The 21129-nt window shown below is 39.0% G+C and overlaps 1 protein-coding gene across 1 annotated transcript in view; it reads left to right on the top strand.

Annotated features, from left to right (window-relative positions):
* LOC126484284 (lysosomal acid glucosylceramidase-like) overlaps positions 1 to 21129 on the top strand; it is a 269423-nt gene that overhangs the window by 148389 nt on the left and 99905 nt on the right. Inside the window, exons 6-7 of the mRNA XM_050107711.1 lie at positions 10710 to 10870; positions 12764 to 13001. Of these exons, the coding sequence (XP_049963668.1) occupies positions 10710 to 10870; positions 12764 to 13001 (399 nt within the window). The remainder of the gene's footprint in view (positions 1 to 10709; positions 10871 to 12763; positions 13002 to 21129) is intronic.

The raw sequence follows: 21129 nt of genomic DNA, 5'->3' as shown, positions 1-21129 counted from the left end.
CAGACTCTTAACTGACTCTGGTAGTTTATTAAATAGCTTTACAGATGTGTGTTTGAAGCTTTTTAGAGTTTTGGTATATGAGCAGTGGTCTTTTCTTACATATTTACGGTGTCATGTGTTATAACTATGTACATCAGAATTCAGATCAAAACTAGACAAGTTCTTTTTAATGTACAAGAGACATTGAAATATGCGTATACATGGCAAGGTCATAATACTAAGTTTAATAAATAATTCTCTGCAGTGAGTTCTAGGTGGTACTGTACATATCAGTCTGATAGCTTTTTTCTGGGCTGTAAATAAGCATTTTGAGTAGCAATTATTTCCCCACAAGATTGGCCCATACGTCAAATGAGAGTGAATATAAGTATAATAAACAGAAAGAAAAATTTTCTCATCTAATGTTGCTTGTAATTTTCTGAGCATAAATATTCCTTTAGAAATTTTTGGTGTTAAACAATTCACATGTGCCTGCCAGCCTAAATTATTTTGCAAAACAATGCCAAGACACTTTACAGGAACTGTCTCTAAGGTGATTCTATTGTTATAAGAAATGTTTAATTCCTGTGTTTTATTTATGTTCATAGACAGGCTATTGGCATTGCACCATTCAGAAAGTATACCTACCTTGAGTGAGGTAGAGTTACTTATGTTATTGTTCATAGGCACATTAACACTGCATTGTAACATGTTGTTGCTCCTCTTCCCAGCAATCAGATGAAAGACTTTCATGTAGAAATGTTGTTTAGATAGTTAGCTTGTAGATAATATCCACTATTTGTGCAGAGGCAATTGGAGGAGATTCTGAGTAATAAGTAATAAGACCTAATTTTGTGGACATTAAATATGGCAACAATGAAATACAGAACAGTTCTCTATAAAGGCAATTACATCATTTCAGAGTGAGTTGGTGTAGATGTAAGCTCTCTTACAGCCCTCTACTCTCTGTAGCTGGAGACAAAGTCTCATGGGATAATTCATGACATTGCACAGTAGGTTGACTGCATCAAGAAAACACAAGAAGGTGACGCAAATCTTCAATAAGATAAAAGTGTTCATGAATAACATCAAGGTGACAGGTCATTAGTGAAGTTGTTGCTTCAGTTACAACCCATAACCAGCACCATAACAGTTCAACCAATGTAGTTTGGATGACATCTGAACTCACGAACTAGAAGGCACACACTGGGGCAATTCCTGAGAAAGGAGAGGCCACAGGAACAACATATGCCATTAGTGGGTGCAGCCTGGCCAAGAGGGTGCAATGATGGATGGTTTTGAAGCCACTTCACCAGTCTCCTGCCATCAGCCGAGCTGGCCCTGTAAGTTGCTAGAAAATGACAGAGGGTGTTAGGTGCAGTGTTAGATATAATTTCAAAATGTGTGGTGACCACAACATAGTTCTTGACTGATGAACATCCATTTACAGTATCCAGAATGAGATTTTCACTCTGCAGCGGAGTGTGCGCTGATATGAAACTTCCTGGCAGATTAAAACTGTGTGCCCGACCGAAACTCGAACTCGGGACCTTTGCCTTTCGCGGGCAAGTGCTCTACCAACTGAGCTACCGAAGCACAACTCACGCCCGGTACCCACAGCTTCACTTCTGCCAGTACCTCGTCTCCTACCTTCCAAACTTTACAGAAGCTCTCCTGCGAACCTTGCAGAACCAGCACTCCTGAAAGAAAGGATATTGCGGAGACATGGCTTAGCCACAGCCTGGGGGATGTTTCCAGAATGAGATTTTCACTCTGCAGTGGAGTGTGCGCTGATATGAAACTTCCTGGCAGATTAAAACTGTGTGCCCAACCGAGACTCGAACTCGGGACCTTTGCCTTTCGCGGGCAAGTGCTCTACCAACTGAGCTACCGAAGCATGACTCACACCCGGTACCCACAGCTTCACTTCTGCCAGTACCTCGTCTCCTACCTTCCAAACTTTACAGAAGCTCTCCTGCGAACCTTGCAGAACCAGCACTCCTGAAAGAAAGGATATTGCGGAGACATGGCTTAGCCACAGCCTGGGGGATGTTTCCAGAATGAGATTTTCACTCTGCAGCGGAGTGTGCGCTGATATGAAACTTCCTGGCAGATTAAAACTGTGTGCCCGACCGAGACTCGAACTCGGGACCTTTGCCTTTCGCGGGCAAGTGCTCTACCAACTGAGCTACCGAAGAACGACTCACGCCCGGTACCCACAGCTTCACTTCTGCCAGTACCTCGTCTCCTACCTTCCAAACTTTACAGAAGCTCTCCTGCGAACCTTGCAGAACCAGCACTCCTGAAAGAAAGGATATTGCGGAGACATGGCTTAGCCACAGCCTGGGGGATGTTTCCAGAATGAGATTTTCACTCTGCAGCGGAGTGTGCGCTGATATGAAACTTCCTGGCAGATTAAAACTGTGTGCCCAACCGAGACTCGAACTCGGGACCTTTGCCTTTCGCGGGCAAGTGCTCTACCAACTGAGCTACCGAAGAACGACTCACGCCCGGTACCCACAGCTTCACTTCTGCCAGTACCTCGTCTCCTACCTTCCAAACTTTACAGAAGCTCTCCTGCGAACCTTGCAAGGTTCACAGGAGAGCTTCTGTAAAGTTTGGAAGGTAGGAGACGAGGTACTGGCAGAAGTGAAGCTGTGGGTACCGGGCGTGAGTCGTTCTTCGGTAGCTCAGTTGGTAGAGCACTTGCCCGCGAAAGGCAAAGGTCCCGAGTTCGAGTCTCGGTTGGGCACACAGTTTTAATCTGCCAGGAAGTTTCATCCATTTACAGTAGATTTCAACCCCGAATAAATCAAGGATAGTTGCAGGAAAGAACTTTTGTGCAGTGTACATTTGTGTCCTTTTTTTGTCCATCTCTAGAACAAAAGCTCAAGAATGTGATGGTGGTCCTCTGGAGTCACACTTGTAATGAAGACATCACTAAGGTATTATATACCATGTAGTAATTGGTCCTTAACCTCAATATGGCAGAGACTGAAGTGATTTTGAGAGGTAACAAATCATAATGGTAAGGGCCATTTGTAGTACTGGCACTAGGTAAGCATGTGATGATGTTACCAAAGGAATTTGAAAGTATACCTCTGCAGTGTTGATTTTACTAAGTGAGGTGTGTGGACTGATTTTACAGAGAGTGGTAGAGGATAAGTTTCCATATTAGTTAGTGCATCTGTCATCACTTTTAAATTGCCATAAAGTGTTAAAGTAGCATTGGGTTTGTATATTATTACTAATGAAGTGACTAGGGGAATTGGTGTTATATATTTATCAGTGAGTCTATTTAGTTCTGCTTTCTCCACAGTCCAGGGCACCAGGTAACCTTTGAAGAAGTGTTGGGCACACATTGGTTTAAGAGTAAATTATCTTCCCTAATCCAGGAGAGAAAATTTTAGCATTTCTCACACACAGAATCTTTAATGAGAACAAGGCCCTTTGGAGTGCATCTCATGCACTGTTTCATGAACTGTAAATTCTTAAGCATGGAAAGAGATTACTGCAAAAACACTGTCACTGTGGGGTTGCTACTGCTAGAAAATTTACTGTCCAAGTAACTTGGTTTTAAGTGAATAAAACTGGAAATTTTCCTAAAAAGGGCACCTGATGATGTCCACAGGTCAAAATACCTGTCTCATCTGCACCTATAAACTTAAATTGGTAGATTAGTATGGCAAGGACACAGAAGCACCAGTGTTCATAAGTAACCTCATATGGTATTGATCAATGAACACATCAAAGTACATTTGTGGGACTGTGTCATGAGACATTGGTACTTCCAGAGGTTCATCACTCAGAAGATTTAATTTCATAGGTTGAGACATGTCTGCATTACTCTTGCAGCTGTCACTTTTTGCAACAACTGTGGCATGTTGTGAACTGACAGGGAGTCATTGGATGTGTGGCAAGTAAAACAATGTCAGGCATGGTTGTTTACAAGGTCATCCGAGCCATGGAGCAGATGGGTGCCCTGCCAGAGATAGTGTGGCATCCTACATGAATGGAGAGCTGGCTGCAACATCTTACATCATACACAAAATCTGGGCTGTACGTGTAGTTCACAGGTTTAAGCTGTTTGCATTACTTCTGTTAGAGACAGATTTGATTTCCTCAGTGCATGGTTCATCACTTCCAAGTCAGAAATAAGATGCACTATTACATCCCTGATTAGAGTGTTTACATAGTTATGCCTGCACAACCATTAAAAATGCCATTCCAAATTAATCCCTGTAGGGAGATGGCCCAGTCTGCATACTGTTGGTTGTGGTCATTTATTCACTGCCAAAATTCTATTGTGGCTGCAATAATACGTTTCTTTGTAGCTAAATGTTGTTGTAATATAGAAAATACTGTAGACAGTTCAAGTTCCACTGGTATCATTGATTTGCTAATCCTTGTATTATGTGATACGGTACATATCTGACAAGAACAGAGCCATTTGTCTTTCTGTTTTGCAAAGATCAGTGCAGTCATCAGCGGTAAGCATCTCACTTTTTACATTGTTCATTAAATAATGGAAAGACTATAAACACAGGTGGTATTAGCTCCTGACTGAGTATTTTGGATTAGAAGCTTTTGTAATTGCTTTCCTCTTGAAAACTCACATTCTCAGCTAATTACAAAAATGTCTGAAGTCTGTTTTGCATGCATTATACGTCCTCAATCATCACCACATTTGTAAAAGCAAGCTACACCCAAACTAGTGGCAACTCACATTGTATTATCTACAATAAAAAATATGTACAGAATGCTTCTCAGAAACAGTGCAAGCTAATTTACATCTGTTTCCAAAGCAATGTCCAGTCCCCTGAATCAAAGTTCCAGCTATGACAAACACAATCTGTGATATTAGCACCTGAGCCAAACCAGTAGTCCAGTTACTACACAGCTCACAGATCAATTTACAACAAACTCAGACTTGTCCTCTGCCAGCTTATAAGCTAGGTTCTGAAGTGTTTCCATCACAGTCACTCCTCTTGGTAGTGACACCACAGTGATCAACTGTAACATTGCACCAGCTACTCAGTTTCCATAGAGATGTTGTGAGGTGCCACTACAGTTAGTACGCAATTTGAGGTTGAAAAACAGTCAAGCACTAGTGTGTCATTACAAAACCACCTGGAAACAATGGTCCATGTCAGCATAATTTTTATATGCATAAATATCAATGGTTGTGTGTAAATTGCTAGAGTTGCAATGTTCTTTGGTGACTAGAACAAGTAACAGAGACCATTAGTGTTGTCACTCCATCACCATCTTATCATGGCTGATAGAATATTAGGCACTCCCTGCAGGATAGTAATTAACCAGGATAACAATTCCAGAAATGTGATTTATCAATCGTATGTTGATAGTTCCCTTTACCTACAAATCTTCTCTTTCTTTACTTGGGTCACTGCTTGAAATTGTGGTTCTGATAATTTCCTTTAGTTCCCAAAAAAAATTTTAAAAAATTGACACACAAAAATTAAACAATAGAAACGAAAGATTGGAATAAATATAATACAAGGAAAAGATAGTTTGCTACTCACCATAAAGATGAGATGTTGAGTTGCAGGCAGGCACAATGAAAAGACACATTAGCTTTTTGCCAGAGCCTTCTTCAGAAAAGAAAACATACAACATTCATTCACACAAGTAAGCACACCTCATGCACAAATGACTACCATCTTGAGCAGCTCAGACCAGAATGGCATTCTCATCTGAGCTGCCAGAGACATTCCAACGTGGAAAGATGAGCATTTTCAAAGAAATCTGTATCAGTAGAACTCAAAACATTGTTTGGACTTCATATGATAATGGGAAGTCTAAAATTTCAGAGAGTTCGAATGTATTAAGAAATGGCATTGGAGATGCAACTTTTGTTAGATATGTGGGAACACTGAGAGCTTTGAGAGGTTGAAATCTCCTTGAGATCTCAAAGTGAGGATCTTTGGAAAAGAAAAAGGAGAGACTAGCAGTGCATTCTTGATGCTGCAGCAGTGTAGAGGCTTTGAAAATTTTCTCTGTGCAATAAAATGATTAACTTATAACCATGTCATACATTATTCAGTAGTGGCTCTATTATGCCTTACTACACTACTTCCACATTGGTGACCCCAAATGTGATTTGATGTGCCACAGTCGGCCCTGGTCTGAGGAACTGCCTTGGGGGCATTCGGTCAGCATACAAAGCTGACATCCATATGTCATTTGCCAAGATCCTGTACAACAAAACCCTATTGCTTTCTGTGGATTTTACACACCCTATGTTTGACACAGTACATACTGACCTGCTGAAATTAGTGGATTGAATTTGTACATATATTGAGAACATGTACATGCTGCCACTGTCACCAAACATGCAGACAATGTCGTTGTTCATCACGATCTTTGCCAATATGAGTTCATAATGGTATGTGATGACATCAATGTCCAGCCACCAGCCACTATACACAGGGTCTAGCAAAGTGTTGTCCTATAGCAAACAAACTGTCAATGTACTAGTGTGTGGTGCACCAATAACAGTGTCACTTGCAAGGCTCAAACCTGTGTGGCTCTACAGGAGAACCACATGACACCCTTCACAGACATTGGACCACCCAGTTCCATCACAGGTGAACAGACTATACTGACACCCACAACCTCTCCCCTGATGCCAGCAACACAGTCAGCCACTCACAGAGCTACCATCACTATCACCTGTACCGGATGTCACCTCCAAATCACATTATGGCCACATCAGTTGCCTGTATCAACTGCTGATGCAATATCACCTGTAGGCCATTCACCAATGTAGCTACTCACCATGGCGCAGGCCTCAGATGAGCTCACCACCATTCTATGGCAGACATCTGACACATGCTTCAATGAGAAACAATTAACTTGCCCATTACTCACAGTGAACGCAAGCCACAGAGGTCCACACTCCCTGCGGGGGCACTGTGGGAACATCAAGAGCTTCAAGAGGTCAAAGCCTCTCTGATGTCCCAGGAGGTGGATCTTTGTGGGAGAAAGAGCAGAGACTAACATTATATTCTTGATGCTGTAATGATATGGAAGCTCCATAAATTTACTCTATGCAATAAAACAGTTCGTGAATAATCATGCCATACATCATTCTGTAGAGGTTCTAGTATGCATTAGTACCCTACTTCTACAGATAGTACATCCAGAGAAAGATTTTTCCAACTGAGAACAAATTTGCACCTCAAAAACAAGATGGCTACAGTAGCTGACAATAAAGACAAGTTTTACAAAGCTTTGGCCTATATACTCTATCCTGTGTAACCGATACATACAGTTACCTGTAGAAGAAGAGTTAGCAGTTGATGGGACGCTGATCCCATGTACAGAGCAGATCGGATTAGATTAGATTAGTTTTTAATTCCATAGATTTGTGCTGAGGAGGTCCTCATGGATGTGGAATGTGTCAATTTTTTAAAAATTCTTTTTAAGCTGAAATAACAATACTAATAGTATGAGTATATAGAATACATCATTTGTTTCTATTAAAAAATTCGTCAATGGAGTAGGAGTTGGCCACTAGTAAGTCTTTCAGGCTCCTCTTAAACTGATCTTTATTTGTAACTAAATTTTTTATGTTTGCTGGCAGATTATTGAAGGTGAGTGTTCCTGAGTAGTGCACCCCTTTTTGAACTAAAGTAAGGGCTTTTAAGTCCTTGTGCAGATAATTTTTGTTCCTGGTATTGTATGTATGAACTGAGCTGTTTGTTGGAAAAAGAGATATATTATTTAGGACAAATTTCAATAAGGAGTAAATATACTGAGAGGCAGTAGTCAGTATACCCAGTTCTTTGAAGAGGTTTCTACAGGACGTCCGTGAATTTACTCCACAGATAATACGTATTACACGCTTTTGGACTCTGAAAACTTTTGTTTGACTTGAAGAGTTATCCCAAGATATTATACCATATGACATTATGGACTGAAAGTAGGCAAAGTATGCAAGCTTTTTCATTTTTATGTTGCCTATGTCTGCTAACACTCGAATTGCAAATACAGATTTGTTAAGGCATTTCTGCAGTTCTGTGGTGTGCTCCTCCCAACTGAATTTATTATCAAGTTGTAATCCCAGGAATTTAAGACTGTCAACCTCTTCTATCTGCTCTTCTTCATACTTGATGCATATGCTGGGTGGAAACCTCTTACAGGTTCTGAATTGCATGTAGTGAGTCTTTTCGAACTTTAATGTCAATGAGTTGGTTTTAAACCATTTACTAATATCCATGAAAATGTCATTAGCAGATCTTTCTAGAACTACACTCAACATACTATTTATTGCAATACTTGTGTCATCTGAAAACAAAACAAACTCTGCTTCTGGCAGTGTAACTGATGAGAGATCATTAATGTACACAAGAAAAAGCAATGGCCTTAAGATGGATCCTTGTGGGACACCACATGTAATTTTGTTCCTTTGATTTGTCTATAAAAATGTTATCAATGGCTGTCCTTGAGGATTTAGTGATCCTAGTTGGAAAGTTCACAGTGTGAGTTAAATAGAAAGGCAACATTACTAACTGCAGTAAATGTTTACTGGAAGATTGCATTAGAAAATCCGTATTAAAGTCACCAGCAATTAAAATTTCTTTGTTTCTTCCTGTTAAATAACCCAAAAGATCTTCTAGATGATTTATGAATAGATTATAATTTCCTGAAGGTGCTCGGTAAATAGTTACTATTATTTAGGATCTGTTATGGAACTCTACTTCTGTTGCACATGCTTCTAGATGCTGCTCTAAACAGAATTTATTAATGTCAAGGTTCTTGAATTTATGGCAGTTTTTAATAAATGTGGAAGTCCTCCTCCATCCATATCTACTTTGCAGAAGTAGGAAGCTATCTTAAATCCTGAAATGTCTAACATATCTATACCAGTAGTCACTTGATTTTCAGAGAGGCAGATTGTGTCAATTTGGTTAGATGAATTCATTTCATCAATACAAATGAGTAGTTCATCAACTTTATTTCTCAGTCCCGGAATGTTCTAGTGTAATTTTAAGATAACTGATACTGCATCCTAATGGGATTATAACTGCTTTGGCGAAGATGAACTGGCAGTTTCTGATTACTTTCTGTTAAACATTGCTTAAATCGAGGCTGTATGCTAAAATCTGACTCCTGTTCATCTGTTTTCTCAAACTGAGTGTGTCTGCCAATCTCTCTTAAAACTCGTTTTCTTTCCTCCTTCCCTATCCTAAAAAAGGCATCCCTCTGACACCTATGACCACTGGTATTTTACCACTTGTGACAGTGTCCCCCCTTAAGTTTTCTGCAATCAACCGAGACAGTTTCCATTTCCTATTGAGGTAAAACAGTATGCGAAGACAGGACAACTCTATGAGGTATCAAATTGTACATGCCATACGGTAATAATGAACAAGCTTATAATTTTATTCTTTAGCAAATGGTTCAAATGGCTCTGAGCACTATGGGGCTTAACTTCTGAGGTCATCAGTCCCCTAGAACTTAGAACTACTTAAACCTAACTAACCTAAGGACATCATACACATCCATGCCCGAGGCAGGATTCGAACCTGCGACCAGAGCGGTCGTGCAGTTCCAGACTGTAGCGCCTAGAACTGCTTGGCCACTCCAGCCGGCTATTCTTTTGTAGGTAGCACCAACTGAATCTCAGGAATGTTTGTTGAAGGAATTTAAGTAAGGACCAACAGTAGTTTTACAGTTAGGCCAGAGAGTGAAAGTAAAAAATGAGACGTTTTGTTCATTCTTTTTTTCATACAAGCTTTTCTTAGCAATGAAACAAGAAAACATTTATGCTGCTGGAACTGTCAGAGTCACCCATTTTCCAATTCTTTCCTAATTCCAGATGAGAGGCACTGAAGAAGGAAAGAGGATTTTTAGAACAAATTTGCAGTAGAGATGACATAACAATGGTAAAGAAGGTTTACAACAAAGTATGTGTCCTAGGTTACAATTTTTACTGTATGAAACTGACAAAGTTGAATGCTGGTGCAGGAAACAAAATAAATATGTTATATTGATCAGCCAAAGATTGTGAAACATTATGAACAAAATTCCTGATTTATTTTATTCTTAACTAAAAACATGGTGAATTTTATATGTATTGTGTGTGTAAAAGAGTTCACATTTAACTGCACTATGCTTCTAAAATCATTAAAAAGTTCATGTAAAAGGCATTACAGCATTACAAAGTGTTCCTTCTTACAGAAAAAAATTCAGTTCTGAAAGGGTTAGCTCTAGAAGTATAACTCAAGGTTAAACATTTTATAAGTGTTAATAGTTGTTAGCTTTAGCTTTTGATAGCCTTTACTGTTTGTCACCTTATCTCTTGATAGCCTTTAATTTCGACTGCTTTCGCTGTGGCAGAAAGCTAAGGAGTAACATGTGTTAAGTATCATGTCTCTTAAAAGAGCTTTTACAATGAGTTTATATGCTCTTCCTGAACTGACACTGTACTCATATTCATAACCCACTTATTATTGCATAGTCTCCTTTCATTCTTATGACAACAAAGTGACTAACAACAAAGTTGTAACAGTTGGATAATATTGAGAAATGTTGAGTCATTTGTTGACAAGTTTTATTAAAACCAGAGGATTTTAATATACAAAATTTGTACAGAAGTGCATGGTATTATTGTATTCAGAGACAAATAAATGACTCTTTCGTAGAATAATACTATGATAAATTGATCACATATGACTTGATTTACATAATGTTGTCTTTCACAGATGCCTTTGATTAAATGGGCCCAGAATCTAAGGAACCAAACCCTGAAGTTGAAAGCAGCAGCATGGAGTCCACCCATATGGATGAAAACAAACCATGATTTGATGGGTGCCTCTCTTCTCCTGGACCAGTATTACCAGACATGGGCTGATTACCATATAAAGTCAGTATCTTTCAATTTAATAATCATAAAATTTTTGTTTGTAGCTAAAGAGAAACTTGTGGGTAATACAACTGATAACATGAAAAAATGTATTTGAATAGTAAAACAGTAAAAAAGGAAACACAGATATTAAGGAAACAATCAGTTAGCGCTAAACAGATAATTTGTTAACATTCATTTGCAGTGTTTAAGTAATATGTGAAACTTCTTACCTTGACTATGGAAATAGGAGTCTTGTTCATATGTAATTTAATGTACTCGTACAACTATTAATTCATGAATCATGTTCCATAAAACATAGCTTCAGGTCGAACCTTCAAAGATGTGGATTGAGTCATCAAATACATTGCCGAGGAGAGGAGGTTGTTAGAATCTAATTAATAACTAACTATTGTAAAATTCATAAAATCTGTTTGTGCCTTGTCAGGCTACAAGTAATGCTGTACAATTAGCCCAATACAGGACTGGAATAGAAAGTGCTGGGTGGGTGGATTGGGCAGGTTTTGCACCTGGGTCTTCCACAGGGCTATGATCCTTGTGGCAAGCGGTTGGGGTTGAGAGTGGCACAGGGATGGACTAGGATGTTGTGGAGGTTGAGTGAATGATGGTACACCCCTTTAGGAAGGGTGGGAAGTAACTTGAGTATGATGACACTCATTTCAGGGCATGATGATAGTTAACTGAAGCTCTGGTGTAGGATGTGGTTCAGTTGTTCCAGTCCGGGATAGTACTGGTTAATGAAGGGGACACTCCTTTGTGGCTGGTTCTTGGGGGTAGTGGGGGGATTGGGGGATGTGGGAGGAAATGGCATGGGAGATCTGCAATAACCTCAGCATACTGGCCAGGCTGTATGGGAGAGATTTTTTGGTGTGAAAGGAATGACAGCTGTCAACATGCAGGTACTGTTGGTGTTTTGTGGGTTTAATGTGGACAGAGGTGTGGATGGAGCCATCAGAGAGGAGGAGGTCAACACATAGGAAGGTGGCATGCTGGGTTGACAAGAACCACACGAACCGAATGGGAGAGAAGGTGCTGAAGTTGTGAAGGAACGAAGACAGGGTGTCTTGGCCCTGAGTCCAGAGCATGAAGATATCATCAATGAACCTGAACCAGATTGGCAGTTTCATGTTTTGAAAAGCTAGGAAGGTGGCCCATAAAAAGGTTGGTATAGGAGGGTGCAATGCGGGTGTCCATGGCTGCTCTGTGGATTTGTTTGTATACCTTCCTTTCATATGAGAAGTAGCTGTGGATTAGGATAAAATACGTAAGGTATATAAGAAATAAGGTAGTGGGTTTGGAGTCTGAAGGATGTCATGAAAGGCAGTGTTCAGTAGCGGTAAGACCATGGCCATGAGGGATGTTCGTGTATAGGGCGGTGGTATCAACAGTGATGAATAGGGATCCCACCCATACACTACGATTCCTCTACCTTTCCCGCCACCTCCAGATTTCTGCTTGCATCCCATGTTATAGTTGCATTCCAGCCCGAGATGCTTGAGTTCGTGGTTCTGTGTGCATGAGGTGTGCTTGCTTGTGTGTATGAATATTGTGTGTCTCTCTTTTATTGATGAAGGCACTGGCCAAAAGCTTAATGAAAGTGTCTTTTAATTGTGCCTGTCTGAAACTTGACGTGTCTTCTTTATGGTAAGTAGCAATTTGTGTTCTCCTACATTGTTTACCTACCTGGAGTTTCAATTGTTTGATTATATTAGACCTAACATCATTACAGAGGTAAATTTCACTTTTCATATATTTCTTTGTTCATCATAGTATCATACTGTGAAATATAATTTTTCTTACATTCATTTTTCCGCATATCATATTTTCATTTGTAAATTAGATGCTCTAATAAATTTTAGTCACTTGCTTCATTATGATTTCCCAACATTTCAGATTCCTTGATGCCTACAAAGAAAATGGTATTGAGTTTTGGGCAGTGTCTACAGGAAACGAACCAGCAAATGGTATAGGTATTATACTAGCGATTAACTCACTTGGATGGACACCACAAGGACTAAGAAAGTGGACTGCTGAAAATTTGGGTCCTTCACTGCGTGCTTCCCAACACAGCAATGTTAAGATTCTTGTTCTTGATGATCAACGTCCCTATGTGCCTTGGGTGGTAGACAAGGTATATACCTGCAATGAAATTTATATATTTACAAATTTTACTTGGAGTAATGAGTATAATATATTGTGTATGTCATATACAAGGGTTTTAGTATTACATGCACTATTAATTACAAGAATCAATAGTACATATCAAATTCATTACAATATTTACAAATATTAGCATTACAAGTATAATTAATTTACAACCAGAAGCAGTCCTAATTTTTATAAAACCAGAGATCTTTGTACCATATTTATATTTTTATAAAATTGCATTTTTATTCATAAAAACCTTAAAATATTTTATGTCTTATTTCCGTCTCATCTTATCTTGTAAGTCTTGCCTGACCTAGTGTTCTGGATGACTTTTCCAAACCCTCCCCATCTCCTGAACCTCACCAGACCTCTTTCTTCAGCTCCCTTTCTTCCTCTTCAACCCTTCTGCCAAAAGAAGGAGCCACTGGTTCTGAAAGCTTGTGAAATTCCATAACCTTTGCATGTCTGTGTCCTTCTGCCACCACTTACTTAGTACATGTTTTATCTGTCCAGTTATATTGTGTTCTAAATATATTTTATTTGTGTTATTTTATAAGTCTTTGAATGAATTTACCTTTTTTTTTTTTTTTTTTTTTTTTTTTAAATGAGGTTTGATGAAGAGGCAAGGGTTTCCTGTTTCCAGAAACTGTGGCAGCTTATTGTGCCATATCAGTCACTGATGTATGGACTCTGGTCTAATTTTTACTTTTGTTCTTTGTCTGAAGGAGAATTATAATTGCAGTTGGTGTTTTTGACATGTATACTACATTTTATTACTTCATTTTGCTAACAGACCAAAAAGTACTTAATTCATAGAGGCACAAGGAACAGACTGTGAAGTATCTGTGCTGTATGAGATCTTCATGATGAGATTCTCTTATGTGGAATCCATCAATAAATTTATCTCCCTTTTTTGTGGTAGCAGTACCCTGTTGTGTGTCTGCAGCATACACCCATACTTCAATGTAGTAATTAAGACAGGGATAGATTATCCGATAATACATAATTTTCACAATTTTTAATGTACAATTTCTGACTTGCTTTACTGCGCTCAATGTAGTATGGCTTATCCATCAGGGATTTCAATCACCATGGACATCAAGGAATTTACAGTTGTCCACTTCAGCTGTAGTTATACCACGTACATCATTTACACTTGAGTAATATGAGTTGCCAGTTGCAAATGTTAGAAGCAGTGATTTGCTTACATTGGCTTTTAGTCCCACATCTTGAAAATATGTATCCTATTTATTTTTAATACCCTGTTAGCTGCAGAAGAATCCAGTTCTTCAGAGTCTTTGCCATAGAATAAGACTAGGTTTTGTCAGTGTAATGTATAATCTTTAAGTTGAAGAGAAATTCAATATTATTAATCTTACCATCAGTTTGATGTTTAAGTTTGTTACCCTGTTTCTGATTCATTGTATATGAGACTAAAAGTTTCATTGATGCTTGCTTTATATTGTATTCCCTCACTCTTCTCAAGAGAAGCACAAAGTTTACCAAATCAAAAGTTTTGCTCAACTTTAGAAATATGCCATCAGTGTGCAATCCATGTTTTATAGTATTGTGTACTTTATGAAAGAATTTGATACCAGCAGTGATAATGCTTAAGTCTTACCTAAATTGTGAGCACTTCATGCCTTGAGAAGAAGATAATGATCTGAAATAAGATAACAGCCTCAAATATTTTACTTAGGGTTTGGAATAATGATATTGGTCTGTAATTTGAAACATCTTTCTTACATAACTTCTTATGCATTAGCTTAGTCACATTTGTTTTCAAGGCACTTTGATACTATATTTTTTCTTTAATGCTGCAGTTAACAAGAAAGGTAAGGTGTTGGTCATTTCATGCACACATTTCCATACCTCCTTGCTGAGGATACTGTCAGATCCAGATGATTTTTGGTAATTTAGCTTTTGTATTATGTTAAATGTCTCCTGTTAATTCATCTCCATAAATTATATCAAATGCTGTGTGAAATAATTTGATGCCTCAGCACACCTATGACAGAGGCTGATTGATCAAAATAAGAGTACTTACTGAGTAGATTACGTATTGTGTTTGGATCATATACTGGATGGTCTTCATATCTAATGTTGACTGCTTCACTATCCATCTCACATGTGGATTTACAATCCACTTGGGTCCACTAAATTCTACATCTACATCTACATTTATACTCTGCAAGCCACCCAACGGTGTGTGGTGGAGGGCACTTTATGTGCCACTGTCATTACCTCCCTTTTCTGTTCCAGTCGCGTATGGTTTGCGGGAAGAACAACTGTCTGAAACCCTCCGTGCACTCTCGAATCTCTCTAATTTTACATTCGTGATCTCCTCGGGAGGTATAAGTAGGGGGAAGCAATATATTCGATACCTCATCCAGAAACGCACCCTCTCAAAACCTTGAGTTTGCTAAACATCTCCGTAACGCTATCACGGTTACCGAATAACCCTGTGACGAAACGCACTGCTCTTCTTTGGATCTTCTCTATCTCCTCCATCAACCCGATCTGGTATGGCTCCCACACTGATGAGCAATACTCAAGTATAGGTTGAACGAGTGTTTTGTAAGCCACCTCCTTTGTTGATGGACTACATTTTCTAAGGACTCTCCCAATGAATCTCAACCTGGTACCCGCCTTACCAACAATTAATTTTATATGATCATTCCACTTCAAATCGTTTCGCATGCATACTCCCAGATATTTTACAGAAGTAACCGCTACCAGTGTTCGTTCCGCTACCGTATAATCATACAATAAAGGATCCTTCTTTCTATGTATTCGCAATACATTACATTTGTCTATCTTAAGGGTCAGTTGCCACTCGTTGCACCAAGTGCCTATCCGCTGCAGATCTTCCTGCATTTCGCTACAATTTTCTAATGCTGCAACTTCTCTGTATACTACAGCATCATCCGCGAAAAGCCACATAGAACTTCTGACACTATCTACTAGGTCATTTATATATATTGTGAAAAGCAATGGTCCCATAACACTCCCCTGTGGCACGCCAGAGGTTACTTTAACGTCTGTAGATGTCTCTCCATTGATAACAACATGCTGTGTCCTGTTTGCCAAAAACTCTTCAATCCAGCCACACAGCTGGTGTGATATTCCGTAGGCTCTTACTTTGTTTATCAGGCAACAGTGCGGAACTGTATCGAACACCTTCCGGAAGTCAAGGAAAATAGCATCTGCCTGGGAGCCTGTATCTAATATTTTCTGGATCTCATGAACAAATAAAGCGAGTTGGGTCTTACACGATCGCTTTTTCCGGAATCCATGTTGATTCCTACAGAGTAGATTCTGGGTTTCCAAAAACGACATGATACGTGAGCAAAAAACATGTTCTAAAATTCTACAACAGATCAATGTGAGAGATATAGGTCTATAGTTTTGTGCATCTGCTCGACGACCCTTCTTGAAGACTTGGACTACCTGTGCTCTTTTCCAATCATTTGGAACCTTCCGTTCCTCTAGAGACTTGTGGTACACGGCTGTTAGAAGGGGGACAAGTTCTTTCGCGTACTCTGTGTAGAATCAAATTGGTATCCCGTCAGGTCCAGTGGACTTCCCTCTGTTGAGTGATTCCAGTTGCTTTTCTATTCCTTGGACACTTATTTTGATGTCAGCCATTTTTTTGTTTGTGCGAGGATTTAGAGAAGGAACTGTAGTGCGGTCTTCCTCTGTGAAACAGCTTTGGAAAAAGGTGTTTAGTATTTCAGCTTTACACGTGTCATCCTCTGTTTAATGCCATCATCATCCCGGAGTGTCTGGATATACTGTTTCAAGCCACTTACTGATTTAACGTAAGACCAGAACTTCCTAGGATTTTCTGTCAAGTCGGTACATAGAATTTTACTTTCGAATTCACTGAACACTTCACGCATAGCCCTCCTTACACTAACTTTGACCTCATTTAGCTTCTGTTTGTCTGAGAGGTTTTGGCTGCATTTACACTTGGAGTGAAGCTCTCTTTGCTTTTGCAGTAGTTTCCTAACTTTGTTGTTGAACCATGGTAGGTTTTTCCCGTCCCTCACAGTTTTACTCAGCACGTACCTGTCTAAAACGCATTTTACGATTGCCTTGAACTTTTTCCATAAACATTCAACATTGCCAGTGTCAGAACAGAAATTTTCATTTTGATCTATTAGGTAGTCTGAAATCTGCCTTCTATTACTCTTGCTAAACAGATAAACCTTCCTCCCTTTTTTTATATTCCTATTAACTTCCATATTCAGGGATGCTGCAATGGCCTTATGATCACTGATTCCCTGTTCTGCATTTACAGAGTCGAAAAGTTCAGGTCTGTTTGTTATCAGTAGGTCCAAGATGTTATCTCCACTAGTCGGTTCTCTGTTTAATTGCTCGAGGTAATTTTTGGATAGTGCACTCAGTATGATGTCACTCGATGCTCTGTCCCTACCACTTGTCCTAAACATCTGAGTGTCTCACTCTATATCTGGTAAATTGAAATCTCCACCTAAGACTATAACATGCTGAGAAAATGTATGTGAAATGTATTCCAAATTTTCTCTCAGTTGTTCTGCCACTAATACTGCTGAGTCGGGAGGTCGGTATAAGGAGCCAACTATTAACCTAGCTCGGTTGTTGAGTGTAACCTCCACCCATAATAATTCACAGGAACTATCCACTTCTACTTCGCTACAGGATAAACTACTACTAACAGCGACAAAAACGCCACCACCGGTTGCATGCAATCTATCCTTTCTAAACACCGTCTGTGCCTTTGTAAAAATTTCAGCAGAATTTATCTCTGGCTTCAACCAACTTTCTGTACCTATAACGATTTCAGCTTCGGTGCTTTCTATCAGTGGTTGAAGTTCCGGTACTTTACCAATGCAGCTTCGACAGTTTACAATTACAATACCGATTGCTGCTTGGCCCCCGCATGTCCCAACTTTGCCCCGCACCCTTTGAGGCTGTTGCCCTTTCCGTACTTGCCCAAGGCCATCTAACCTAAAAAACCGCCCAGTCCACGCCACACAACCCCTGCTACCCGTGTAGCCGCTTGCTGCGTGTAGTGGACTCCTGACCTATCCAGAGGAACCCGAAACCCCACCATCCACATAATTACAGAAAGAACGTTTCCCTGTCTCATTAGAACAGATAAGTACAGCTCTCACAACAGTAAATGAAATAAGAAAGACTATGACTTCTTTAAGAAGCAAAAGACCAGTAACTGTAGACAATATTTCAGGTAAATTGCTAAAAACTTGCAATAATCAGTGAAGTAAAGTTTTGATTTAAATTCCCAAAACTTCAGTGACTCAAGATGTGGTCCATGACACATTGAAATCTGCAGCTATGAAGTTCGTTTACAAAAAAATCCAGTGGTACAGAAGTTACATATCATTCCATCTCTCTTTTGACAACATTATCTAAAGTCTTTGAAAAATGACTGTCTGCCAGAACTGTGAAGTATCTTGACAGCTTCCATATTGTTTGTAAAAACCAGTATTCCATTCAGAAACCTACTTCTGCATTTAAAGTGACAAATAATGTTTTAAAGTGACAAATAATGTTTTGGAATACTCACACAAGAAGACATTTCTGTTTCACATATTTCTTTCAAAAGTCTTTGACTTTTCCAGTCACATGACATTCCTTGAGAAATGGAATCAGAGGACAAGTGAGTAACTGGCTAAAATCTTAACCCAAAGGCAATGTGTGTGTGTGTGTTTGTGTGTGTGTGTGTGTGTGTGTGTGTGTGTGTGTGTGTGTGTGTGAGTGTATGTGTGAATCTACATTTGTCCTCTAACAAAGCAAGCAACTTACTTCAGAATATTTTCAAATAACATGGCCACTGTCACTATTAACTCACTGCTCTACAGACTACGCCAGCCCGATGTTTGCAGATATTCTGAATAGGTTCACAGTAAATTTGCTAACAATACTTCACAGAAAAACCGACTACATCCAGTGCTATGCTGAGCATAAAAGCCAACAGGAGATTCTTACTGCACCAGAAGGTCAGTATATATGGAGAGAGTATTGGTCAAAATTCCTGGGTGTCCAAATAAATTCCCTGGTCAAAATATTAGCCACATCTTAAAAGAGCACACTGTACCATGTTACCATATGATCCTCCACTGCAGTCATGGCAGTGAAGTGGTATGTGTAAGGGAACTAGCATACTGTGAATGAAGTTGACTGCTTTGTTGGTGTATAGTGCAGACTCTCCATTGGTCTACCAGGAATAGTGTACCAATTGCAGTTATGCAAAATTACATAAGAATAGTAGTTGTAAAAAGATTCTAACCTTACTGGGACAAACACAAGTGTCATGTTTTATCAACGACAGTTGGTATGAAACGTCACAGGAACTGCTGCTGTTCACTGAATTCACATCCAACTCAACCACTTTCCAAACAAAAATCACAAAGAAACTGCTTGAAATAGACATCTGATGTCAGTTGCCCTGCAAAAGACCATTTATCTCTGAGCCGTATATCTTCAGTGGTCCAAATAACACAGAAACTGGACAGTAGCTGACTTGAGGCATGTGATGGTGTCCAAAAAGTTGCTATTTTACCTTTTTAAATGCTGAAAGGTGTTGAGTGCACCAACAACCAAATGAGGCATTTTGTCTATGATGTGTTTAGGGTGTAGTTGATGATGAAGGTGCTTCTGTGATATTTGATATTTTAGGAGAGATATTCATGCCTTAACATGATCCAGTCATTCATGTTACCATGAAAATAAACTAAGATGTTTTCTTCAACATTTTTGGAAAGCAAGTATTGTCCTTTATTCTACAATTATATGTTGTGTGTGCTGCATACACACTCCCACATTTCTAAATGTCTATAACTGTGTGCACAGAGGTGCACACACATTTTCCTTGCTTGATAAACAATCAAACACACTATTCTATCTTGGTTGTCCCACTAAATTACCTACTCCCTTAGAAAATGTGGGGTGCTGTTTGGAGCAGTTGGTGTAACGTAGCAACAACATCCACATAATTTGGTAACTCTAGAGGATGTGATCCTCAAATAAGTTGCTTCAGCTGGATATAGCATAAGTGAAGAAAGTTATGGACTCTGCTCCTCACTGAATTCAGGCCATTGTCAAGGCTAGAGATGGTGTTATATGGTATTAAAATGATGTCTCCTTGAAGTGATTAATTTTTTGTCTGGTAAGCTTAAATAACAAGGGTAGACGGAAACATCACATCCTCTAAATATTGAAACAACTGCATTCAGCAGTGTGTACCATTTGGATAATTCTCAATACTTTGGATATCAGTATATCAAAGTCTGCCTATTTTGATTAATTCCATCCACAGAGGTCTTTTAGGGTGACACATTAGCATTAAAATGTATTTACCATATGGGAAAAGGTCTTCAGAATTGAGTGTGAAGTGCCTACAAGAACCTCCTGCTGTACTCGTATTAAAAAGAGGGGTGCTGACCACCACTTTACAATACATTTATTCAATTATGACCTTTATAACTGACAATCTTTCTCACTACAAAATTGAATTATATATTTCACAGTCATAACTCAAGAAGGAGTTGCAAATTACACTATGACATGAAGAATTTTTCTCAGATCTTTTAAATATGTAGATGAAATAAAAATAAATAAAATAAAATACTGATTTGTTTCCAGAATGCCTTACCTAGAATATCAAAATGCCATATTGCATTGTTGTTCATTTGTTTCCTAAGTTTAAGAGTTTGCCTTATGAATTTTTTGTGGCTTGACAGCAGTTTGTCTTAAAAAATGTGTATCTTTGTTTCTTGAATAATAACAATATTATCAAAGAGATAGATTTCTTCTGACCACATAGGGGAACCACTGAGTCACAGACAGGAACAATGAAAAGACTACTGAACATTTAAGCTTTCATCCAAATGGCCTTCTTCAGACATAGAAGGCACACACACATTCACACAATCACAAATCACACAAACATGGCTGACTGAGTCAGGCCACAGTGGCTAGAGACAGTGGTTTTGTCATACGTGTAGTGAGTTGTGTGTGTGTGTGTGTGTGTGTGTGTGTGTGTGTGTGTGTGTGTGTGTGTGTGCTTTCTGTTTATGAAGAAGGCCTTTTGACTGAAAGCTTAA

This window comes from Schistocerca serialis, chromosome 6 (genome assembly GCF_023864345.2).
Source record: "Schistocerca serialis cubense isolate TAMUIC-IGC-003099 chromosome 6, iqSchSeri2.2, whole genome shotgun sequence".
Taxonomy (NCBI): domain Eukaryota; kingdom Metazoa; phylum Arthropoda; class Insecta; order Orthoptera; family Acrididae; genus Schistocerca; species Schistocerca serialis.
The sequence above is the reverse complement of the archived record's forward strand: the minus strand, read 5'-3'. Positions and strand labels throughout refer to the sequence as shown.